A 10,548-nucleotide genomic window follows, 5' to 3' on the forward strand; every position below is an offset into this window, starting at 1 on the left:
GATTCACATGGAGCGTAACTTGCCTAAGCGTAACCTGCGTATCACCAATCACACAACTATTTCAACGGAATTATTGAAACGGTTCTATCAGAAAGACCCTGTGATTGGTGATACGCAGGTTACGCTACGCAAGTTACGCTCCATGTGAATCCAGCCTTAGAATTGACCAATCGCGAACCGTTGAAACCGTTGAAGCGGCTGCCCCGTTGTGGGTTTACGAACGCCCAGCTCCGCCGTCCCGGCTGCGCGGCATCGCGCAATATTCGCGTAATACGAGTGCGCGGATAATACACATACGCGAAGTCGCGAACGCCGTATGTTGTGGCTTGGCGTCCGGCAGTTCGGACGTTCGGAGCGCGAACACGTACTGTTGATACGGGAGCGGGCCGACGGCTGGAGCGGATCTCGCATTTCTTCCCACTTCCTTTCCCGCTGCGGCGCCGAAGAACATGCTGGCGATCGTTCGACGGCCGACGACACGCCGGACGATCCCGTAGACGATTCCGGACTAAAAATAATATCAGGTTCAGGACGCGAGGCTTGGCGGGGATTTAAATTTGGACGACGTATCTCGAGCGGCGTGGCGCAAACCGGCCCCCGAGGGGTAGGACGAGGACTATTTTAAAGCGACCGGGTGGCGCTTTTATGTCGGCCTTGGTGCGACACGCGACCACGATCGACGTCGACGCCAGGGATCTCTTCGCGTAGCCTCCGTCTTCGTCGTAGCTGCCGCTAATATGGGGATAATACTGTCCAGATTTCAGGTGAGTTAGCCCCGCGGCCCCGACGTCTCCGTTGAGGTTAACACCAGGCGCGTCCCGCGCTTATCTGCGGATCGCCCGGCCGATATTCCCGAATGTCACTCCACGGCCTATTTATAGCCGTGAATTCGTTTCGATGACGCCAGACCTGTAATCGCGCGGCAACCTTGGCGCGAAGCAACGACTCTGTGGCTCTTTCCCTTTCTTTCTAAACGCCTAATGAAATGCAAAACGGCCACTCTGTACGATTGTATTATCTCCTCTCAGCATCGTTTTTGAAAGGTCACATGGAAATGTACATATATTTACCCGTTGTATTGGCGGGCGCTCGTGAAATCGCTTCGTACGATAAACTCAAGGTGTAATCTTATACATACATGTATATACATGTATATATGTATGTATGTACGTATGTCGGTGTATGTAGAAGAGTCCTTGGGTTCTTGGTGCCCACCATTGTCATGAGTAAACAGAAACGGCCGATAAATTTATTCTGCACGGGAAAAATCCAAACATTAACATTCAATGACGAACTTTGGTCTAATTTAAATACACGAGCCAAGGAATTGATGTCCCGAACACACGAGCCAAATGCGACGCATTACGTGCTTCGTAAACTAAAATCGAGTTTATTTTTTCTTTTATTACGCGTTTGGTCGGTTAGTTATTTAATTTACCTGTGTGTCTAGAGTCAAGCCCACACGGGAAGGAGACGGATATAATCTACAAATTTTATCCTTCCAATCTTATTCATGTTCTTCAGTTTGGTAGTTTGTCGAATATCACGGAGAAATTTAGCCTGCGTTATTTTTAAAGAATCCACCGTCTGCCATTCTCCTGATTCCTTAAGCATCTCCACATTGCGATTTGATAAAATACACGCACGGCTGATGTAAAATTTCTGATTTCCAGAGAAAGAAGACAACCATTGAAGTTTTGGAGAATCTCGATGCAGTAAATATTACTTTATTTCTTACCGCATTGATAGACATTGTGAAATAAAAGTTTCTTCTATAACTTGTCCTGTTTCACCAGCAAATCAAAGACATCCAACAGTATGGGCAGACTACGGAGCAGAGGCACAAGAAGATAGTGGGCACCATCATTATTTATGGAGTCATCCTTTACATTATGATAGCATTTATCTTTTACTTTTGCTTCTTCCCGGCCTCGTTGTACGATCAGCTCTTTTATATAACGCCATTACTGTTTTTCCCAATTTTGTAAGTATGAGACACTCGCCGACTATAATTGTACAACGTGTGAACTCTTGGGTGAAAAGTAATCCATATACATTTCCCTTTTAGAATACTTTTAACAAAGAAAATGGTTTCGTGGTATTACAATCGTAAGATTACTCATAATCGAGAAAAATTGTCGACGATCGTAGCGGAGAAAAAGAAGATATTAAACCAAGTTACCGAAACAGAGACGTACAAGAAAGCTAAGGAGATATTGCTAAAATTTGCGCCGGATGAATTAAACATGTCGCCTGTGAGTAGACCAAGCTGTTCTAATTTGAATTGAAACCTTGTTAGTTAAATCTTCAATTGAACGCGTAATAATGTAACATGAACAAAGCGCTTAAAAATATATAATTTATATTACCTTATTTTGCACCGTTTTTGTTTTACATAAGTAAAGTCTGATTTTGTACTTATTAGATTTTATTTCTTTCTTTACAGTTAACTCCAAAGGTTTGTACCTCAGAATTCGTATTACTGCATAATGAGCATGTACAAAAGTATAATAAAAGTAAAATGTACATTTAATTTGAATTTTGAAAAACAAAACATAAGCTGTATTAAAAAATATACATATATATTTTTAAAGATGATACAAGTTGAGACGCTAGATACGCTATATAAAATGAAATATTCAAAATTAGTGGTTCTGCTTTTAGCTTCCCCAAAGGATGGTAATACCATCTGAAACACCTCGACGTCCTACGCCACAGGCTGTAATATCTCCCCTCCCTACTGAATTAAGGAGAAGAATCATACCGACACAAAATACACAGAGTGGTGTACCTACTTCTGGTCAAACAACACCTACCATTAGATCGATTAATCAACCTTCAAGGACTTCTTTCCAGCCTAGAATAATTAATCCCGCAGCCATAGGTTTCCGTAAGTAGATGTATAATCAACTAAATTTTCACCTCGGTCCTCTAAAGATATAAATCAATTACAGTGTGAACCTGCCTTTTATTTTTTAAGGACCTGGCACAGATTGTGGTGTATACCGTATTTATTATATACAATGATTCCATCTAAAGGGGAAAAAGCCTGTGCACGTCGGTTTGTAACGGTGCACAGGACAAGATGGAATAAATACGGTATATGGATTCACATGGTAATTCAAGTGGCCGCCTCCATCTGTGCCAGGTCCTTAAAAAATAAAAGGCGTTCACACTGTAATTGATACATGTATAATGATTCAGAAAAAATATTGTACTTACACAGTTCTATGTCGCATATAAATTGATTAATTGTGTAGAGATAATTAACAATCAAATTTATAACTTCAGGATCACCATTACCACGACCTGTATTACCGCAACAAAGATCAGTGATCGATCGATTGGTTGATTATTTAGTAGGTGATGGCCCTTCAAATCGCTATGCTTTAGTTTGTCGACAATGTGAGTCGCACAATGGAATGGCTCTGAAAGAAGAGTTTGAATATTTCGGTGAATAATATACCTTTTTAAAGAGGATTTTTCCCCAAGATATATTTTAACGGATGATGTTACCTAATGTATGTGTATTTTTTTGTAGCATTCAGGTGTTGTTACTGCGGTTTCTGGAATCCTGCAAGGAAACAAAAACCTTTTGCACCGAAATTAGACTTCGACAATTCTTCTGTAACTTCGAATACCGAAGTCAGTGTATCTCATACAAACGAAGAGACAATAAAACTTGCTGAGCTGGAAACATGCACAGGCACGCAATCAGATACAGGTATGATTTTTAAAAAATTTTAACTGGTATGAATAATGTATATTGTATATGGATTCTAAAATAAATGCGCCTAAATCTAAATCAAAATAAGTATTTATGCAAATCTTTTATTTTTTAGATTCAGATATTGAAGTAGTTGAAAAACCAGGCGAAATATCTGACACACCTGAATCAGAAACTAAAGAATTAGTAGATGAGAAATTATTAGATGAGAATGAATCTGATAAGGACAAACCCATTTCAGAATCGTAGCGCTCATAACTTTTCTATTTGAATAAATAGCCCGAAGGCGAAAAAGGATATTTATAAATCAGAATTTCACGTAAGTTTAAAATTTGATAAAAGTGAAGAGGCAAGAATGGAAACGTAAAATTAAACGTAAATTGAAAAAGTAAAATAAATTATTAAGTATGTTGACTCTCTTAATACGTAATGAGAGCTAGAAGTGTAAAATATCATTTTAGATTATAGATATAATTGTCAATTAAAACATTGCTATTTAATAGAAGTTGTTGCTATAATTTAGAAGTAACAAATATATGGTTGTTGATAATGTATGTAATGAATCTATAGACTTCTTTCTTTAAAGTTTCGATTGAAAACAGCGTTTGCAAGACAATTTCTGGAAAATGTATGAGAATCTTATATTTGACTAATGATTTGTAGGTCTCATTTCAGCCTTTTTGCATTTGGTGACAATCCACAATGCTAAAGCAAATAAAGATTTGGAATGATGATTATAAATAATAATTTTTGTTGTCACCAAATGCAAAAAGGCTGAAATGAGACCTACAAATCATTAGTTAAATTTCCCTTAAATATCTCGTAGATTTCATAAAAATATTTCTACATCATAATATTTATATGAAATTACGTTTCATTTTTATATTGTTTTTGAGGCACAACTTAATCAAATATAACAAAATACTTGAACATTGCACGCATGCGAAAAGTTCATGTTGCACACCAATTTATGTATTTTTTATAAGACTGCCTATCTTATCTCCAGATCATTATTCATATGTGGCCACAAATTTTCTTGAGAAGCTACGTTGCTCTTTCCTTCGCATATCTTAAGCTCAACTAATCACGCCTTTTATCTGAATATTATATATATATATTATATATATATATATTGTTTTACTAAATAGAAAACAAACTTGTGCGTTTTAGTGTATGAATTATTTAACTAATGGTTTAGATATAAGGCTACATAAAACATGAGTTTTTGTTATGTGAAAATTTTTTTTGAAAGAATGAACGAAGAAAAAGCAAATGCATTTTACAACAGCATTGCCTTTTTGCATGAAAAATTATTTAACACGCCGATAGCTTCTAGCTAGATTAAATAGTATCATAATAGTAGAAAATCTGAGAGAATGCGCTCTATGTTATATTACTTATAATTACATTCTACTGTGATTCTAGATAGGCTAATGAAACTGATGATTATTGTATCAGTTCGAATTCGACCATAACGTGAATTCTAAAGCTATGAGTGATTGTTTTTCATTATATTGTACTTTTTGCTTTCTAAGTAAGAAATTGTACTGTCATTTTAGCACGATAAAAATTTGTATGTAAAAGAGATACCTGAGAAATTTGAAAAATTCTTATATAATACAATTTTAGACAAAATTCGACTAGTTTTCTTTTCTCACCTTATTTGCGTACCTACAAGTATTACGTTCTGTCAGTACTTTTGTGAATCGTTATGTATTATATATCTACTTATGAAAACCTATGGCTGCAGGATCAATGATTTTAGACTGAAAAGCAGTAATTAAAGGTCAATTGGTCTCATGGTAGGTGTCGTTTGACCAGAAGTGGCTACACCAATAATGTAACAGCAACAATCTTTTTATTCCATTTAAATACCGTTAATATTAATTTATAATACATTTTAATTATTCTGATCTCTTTTCCTGCCCGTTGCAACTCCCGCTATAAAGAACAGACCCAGCATAATGCGTAGTCTACAATGCGAGTCGCAGAGTCGTAGTCGTAAGAATAATCGACTGCGATTGGTTAATTTCATCAGACACATAAGAATTGACCAATCATAGCAACAAGGATAAACCGATACGCTGGGCCGCTCGGGTGATGTTTCTGAACGCAGCCTTGCATGTGAATCCGCCTCAACCAACGCGTTAAAAGTAATATTGTTCGTCGGCGGAGCAGCGCTCGAGGTAAATCTAACGATTTTTCCGGCATCGTCATGTAATATGTTAAAGGACGCGTGTATATCGCGAGATCTGACATCGACCGTGATGCCTGCGCTAATAGTATCGCGCGATACACTTTATCGTCATTGATATCGCGTGCGAATGTGACGCGGCCCCAGCGAGCCTCGTTTCCGCCAATTTGACGTGAAACGACCTGGCGGAGCGTCCCGAGTGGTCCCGAGTACGATTTAACGGTGACGGGACGTGATATCCGCAAGTACAGTGCACCGAGACGAATCGCGGCATTAGGTAAATGTCAAGGAGAGTCAAAACGAGTCCTCAGTAAGCAGTTTCTCTAGCTGCTCTAACGGACGCCATAATGTCCATTCGCGTACAATGATATATTCGATGCGACAGCGTCGATCACACGGCAATCCGTCGATTTGACAATTTGACGCTCCGTCGTGAAACGTCGGATTCTCGTCGTGTATCTCACTAATTTTACATGAATCTGCTTTGCTGGCCAGGCGTGCTTCAGTCGCCTTAAATGGAACCGCGAGTCGCCGCCGAAAGCTCCGAAGCTACCGATAGCTTGTAATGCCTTTCACCTCGAACTTTGTCACCACGTTGACAAAGATCTTGCTTCTTTACATAGACGTAACACTACGATAATGCGTTTTTGCAGATCAGTAAACATGCCGGAATTAACGGAACTTGACAAGGCGGCGAGCTCGGAGCCTACCAAGGTGGAACTGGTAGGTATCGGTTCTGCGACTGACTCCGACTCGGACGAGACCATTCCGGAATTAGAAGAGTCCCCCAACACCGATGTCTCCAATTTTGCCAACACATCGGTCACCGGACTCCCGATCGATATGGTGTCCAAGGCTAAGCAGAGCCGTGGCGAGAAGAAGGCCAGGAAGCTCATGAGCAAATTAGGATTGAAACCGGTACAAACTGTCAAATATTCTGATAAATTTATTTGGTTGCCCTAGAAATAGATTATATAATCTCATGATTTTTCATTCGAAACTTTTAACTACAAACTTTCTACAAACTGAGATATATTTGCGATCAGATCTAAAGGCCAATGTCCACGATGCTAGAACTTGGTCCAAGTTCTAGCTCTTGGACATTGGGCTTAAGACTTGCCGATTACAAGATCGATTGTGCAAAGTGGGCCAGAAGTTGCTATTTCAAATATTGTCAGTTCTCATTGAAATTGCAGTGAGACAATCTTGTTTGTAATCATTTCGTGATTTCTTCACACATTCCGCTTTCTATTTCCTCTTAAAATTCGCGTTTTATATTCGAAACTAATTTTGTTTGTTGTGTGCAGGTACAAGGAGTCAATAGAGTGACCATTCGTAAATCAAAGAACATTCTGTTTGTTATTAATAAGCCGGACGTTTTGAAGAACCCAGCTTCGGACACGTACATAGTATTTGGCGAAGCAAAGGTAACGACTACTACCTAACAGTAAATATCGCATATTTATTAAACTCCTATGATGAATGGCTAAGTTTCGCTAACTATAACAGAAATCAAATGTTGAAAAATACCTTGGCAGACTGACATTAAACAGTTATTTGTTACTAAATTTAAATTATTTAATATATCTCTTCATATATATTTATATTTTTCTGTACAGATTGAAGATCTCAGTCAACAAGCCCAGGTAGCGGCGGCTGAGAAGTTTAAGGAACCACCGGTTATACCAGCTACTGAAGCTGGAGGCAGTACTACGGTAAGACATATAGTTGCAAAATACAACACGTATATTTGGAAATGCAATATTAATGCGCAACATTATTTATAACGTTCCTCTTTTGTTTTACTTCGTTTTCTTAGGTCGTTGCTCCGATACAAGAAGAATCGGAAGAAGAGGTGGATGAGACAGGCGTGGAGGAGAAGGACGTTGATTTGGTCATGTGTCAGGCTAATGTATCGCGAGGGAAGGCTATTAAAGCTCTTAAGAATAATCAAAATGACATCGTCAATGCTATTATGGTGAGTCTCAAAGTATATATTCGTGCATTTATGCGGCAAATGTGCAAAATATGTTTCATAATTACGTGATGATTGTTTTAAAAGTTTCGCTTCTACAGTTTTATCAGAAGAGAAGTTATGTTGAATATATCTTGGCAGACTGACTCGTTTCTTATCAGTAAACTGTGCTCTACAAATGTGAGAAGTGACGATTCATTCTGTTAACTTTTTTATTTCAGGAGTTGACAATGTGATAGAGCTGCGTAGAAGTAGGATGTGCTACGTGATGTAACTGGTGTTTCGAAATCGCACACAATTTCATTATATGTACCATCGCAAAAAGTGTCGTTCTTTTTTTCTTTCTCACTGATTGGAAAGAATAAGCCACGATATATTGTGGGTAAATTGTCTCGATAAATTTTATCTACATGTATATACAAAATTTGTGTAAAAGAAAAGATGAATACACAATCACTGTATATTCCCGGGTTTTTATTATGTACTAAGGAGATCCTGTAATAAATGGTTGACGTATAATTTATTATCTTCGATATATTGGATAATTATTGCAGAGAGGACCAAGAGCGATCTAGTGAGCTTTGAAATCATGCTGATTCAGACGGCCGTGACGATAGATGCCCCTCATCCTTAAGAGCCAACTCCTCGCACCGATAAGTGTACTTACGTCCCTTCCAGATATTTCCTACGTCCATGGGAGAACATGATCGACAGAGATGGTACTATTTAAAATCCTAAGAATTTTTCAACGCTTTCAAGAATTGGAATTCCGAGAATTTCACAATTTTTGGGTCGGTACGTCGGGACGATTGGAAACTAATCGCAGTGTACCTTTTACACTTTATACTACTCCGGCTGATGGCAGAGAACAATCCGTAAACGCTTAAAGGCTGGTCTACGATACATGGAGTAAGCTGGAGTAAGGAGTAGGAGTAAGAAAATAAATCCATTTTATTTCTTACTTCTACTTCAGCTCTTACTCTCGGTGAATCAAAATGCCATCAATCAGTGTTACAAATATTTTAAAAATTATGCCCGTATTTCAGTTTCCTTACACCAAAAGCTACAAGTTAGGGCTTTCCCTTACTCCTTACTCCACGTATTGTAGACCAGCGCTAAGACTGGCTTAGTCGTAGACGTAGGGTAAGGCAGAGAGAAACGTAAGTCGTATACAATAGTCTTTCACGACTGAGTCTACAACTGAGACAGTCTTAAGCGTTTACGGATTGTTCTCTGCCATCAGCCTCCCTCGGATAAGCTGCAAACAGAATCATCTCTAGGTGTAGAACGGGCATTAACAACTCTGTCGCCGAGGCGCCGGTTTCAAGAAATTACGTAGCGCCGCGAACACCTCGGTCGAAAAGAATCTATTGTTGAATCAGTCGAGGCGGACGTTCCGCGTGTTTTCGTATTGCTCGTAATTAACGCGATTATTTCTTACAAGAATCTCGATCATCTGCTACCCCCGCGATTGTCTCGTACGAGATTTATTCATATTTATCGATCGCGTGTAAGATATTATAATTGTTGAGAAGACTATCACGCGTAATTTGAAATGTAGAAATACGATAATAGAATTATATAAATTAGTTTAATTTTGATAATTCACGGGCGATACCTTTCTTAACGATCGAACTTGAAACAAATCTCTCTCACGTCGTACTTAAAAATTTGCATCGGATATTAAAATTAATCAATCGCGAAAATTGTTAGAATTTCGCGGGTGTCGAACGCCGGCGTCGATTCCACGAAATTACGTAGTGCCGCGAACACGTGAAAGTCAGTAAAAAACGAAGCTGGTACGGCGTATCTTTCGTTACTCGTCAAAATTATTTCAATGCTTCACGAACAGACCAGCGCCGATAACCGTCGGCCCCCGCGATACTACGATGATTGGTCAATTCTTATGTGTCTGACGAAATTGACCAATCGCAGTCGATTATTCTTACGACTGCGACTCGCATTGTAGACCACGCATTAAGGCTCGTTCACAGTCCATTCTTATGTATTCGACAATCATCCGAAATATCTCTCGAAATATTTCGTAGCCGGTAAAATGATCTGTACTTGCGCGAATCCGCGAACGTGTACGCGAATATCCGTGTATGTGACGCGCGTAAACGTGTAGCCCGCGTATACCTCAACAGGGAAATATTTTGAGAATTATGTGACAAAGTCTGGATAAAACTTGGAACGCTGGAATTATGCGCGTACATATGTCGAACAACATATGCAGAAACGGAGAAACTTTCATCAAATTTTCATAAATATTTGCGCACGTATCACACACACACACACGCACGGATACGTCACATACACAGGTACACGTGAACGAAGGTACCTTAAATTCGTGCACACGGATTAACGTGTACCCGCGAATCTTGAAAACGCGTATCCAATCGAGGGCTCTAAAATAAGCGCGCACTTAAATTCACACGTCCGTTGGAAAAGACAATCGACGAATTCGCGGCTCTCCTCTACGGTAGACGGCCATTCCACGGCCATTCTCTTTCCGCATCGCCAAGTGCACACTACAAGAAACGAAGAAGACGTCAACGACAGGATCACGCACGTAATTCCGTGCCGTTCGTACCGCAATTCGAAGGACAACGCGACGCACGTTCGACTACGGCGCGGCGAGCCGCAGTGACG

At 39.4% G+C, this 10,548-nt stretch overlaps 2 protein-coding genes across 4 annotated transcripts; both read left to right on the plus strand.

The window, feature by feature from the left end:
• Window positions 1-238: 238 nt before the first annotated feature.
• LOC105565923 (protein lunapark-A) lies at window positions 239-4,423 on the plus strand. 2 transcript variants are annotated; one of them, XM_012019513.1, is made up of 9 exons: window positions 241-764; window positions 1,674-1,715; window positions 1,797-1,984; window positions 2,069-2,255; window positions 2,447-2,458; window positions 2,665-2,890; window positions 3,292-3,453; window positions 3,542-3,724; window positions 3,843-4,423. In XM_012019513.1, the coding sequence occupies exons 1-9, from the start codon at window positions 738-740 to the stop codon at window positions 3,974-3,976; spliced, it is 1,161 nt and encodes a 386-aa protein (XP_011874903.1). In that variant the 5' UTR covers window positions 241-737; the 3' UTR covers window positions 3,977-4,423. The 2 variants fall into 2 exon arrangements, with proteins under 2 accessions (XP_011874904.1, XP_011874903.1); XM_012019514.1 differs by lacking the exon at window positions 2,447-2,458 and having other exon boundaries at window positions 239-764.
• A 1,395-nt stretch (window positions 4,424-5,818) lies between these two features.
• Window positions 5,819-8,419, plus strand: LOC105565927 (nascent polypeptide-associated complex subunit alpha). Of its 2 annotated transcripts, none has more exons than XM_012019517.1 (6): window positions 5,819-5,913; window positions 6,575-6,839; window positions 7,229-7,348; window positions 7,541-7,636; window positions 7,741-7,899; window positions 8,118-8,419. In XM_012019517.1, exons 2-6 carry the CDS (start codon window positions 6,585-6,587, stop codon window positions 8,130-8,132), a joined length of 645 nt encoding a protein of 214 aa, XP_011874907.1. In that variant the 5' UTR covers window positions 5,819-5,913; window positions 6,575-6,584; the 3' UTR covers window positions 8,133-8,419. The 2 variants fall into 2 exon arrangements, with proteins under 2 accessions (XP_011874907.1, XP_011874908.1); XM_012019518.1 differs by lacking the exon at window positions 5,819-5,913 and adding an exon at window positions 5,940-6,198.
• The last annotated feature ends 2,129 nt before the right edge of the window (window positions 8,420-10,548 follow it).

This window comes from Vollenhovia emeryi, unplaced genomic scaffold (genome assembly GCF_000949405.1).
Source record: "Vollenhovia emeryi isolate VEMERY1.0 unplaced genomic scaffold, V.emery_V1.0 DF939148.1, whole genome shotgun sequence".
NCBI classification, from domain to species: Eukaryota; Metazoa; Arthropoda; class Insecta; order Hymenoptera; family Formicidae; genus Vollenhovia; species Vollenhovia emeryi.

What these genes read in the sequence shown, in the direction of transcription:
- LOC105565927 (XM_012019517.1), top strand. Translation starts at nt 6,585, where the DNA reads ATGCCGGAATTAACGGAACTTGACAAGGCGGCGAGCTCGGAGCCTACC. An exon ending in TAGTATTTGGCGAAGCAAAG is followed by an intron (nt 7,349 to 7,540) that starts GTAACGACTACT and finishes TTTTCTGTACAG; the next exon opens with ATTGAAGATCTCAGTCAACA. An exon ending in AAGCTGGAGGCAGTACTACG is followed by an intron (nt 7,637 to 7,740) that starts GTAAGACATATA and finishes TCGTTTTCTTAG; the next exon opens with GTCGTTGCTCCGATACAAGA.
- LOC105565923 (XM_012019513.1), top strand. Translation starts at nt 738, where the DNA reads ATGGGGATAATACTGTCCAGATTTCAG. An exon ending in TCCCGCAGCCATAGGTTTCC is followed by an intron (nt 2,891 to 3,291) that starts GTAAGTAGATGT and finishes TTATAACTTCAG; the next exon opens with GATCACCATTACCACGACCT. An exon ending in AGGCACGCAATCAGATACAG is followed by an intron (nt 3,725 to 3,842) that starts GTATGATTTTTA and finishes TTTATTTTTTAG; the next exon opens with ATTCAGATATTGAAGTAGTT.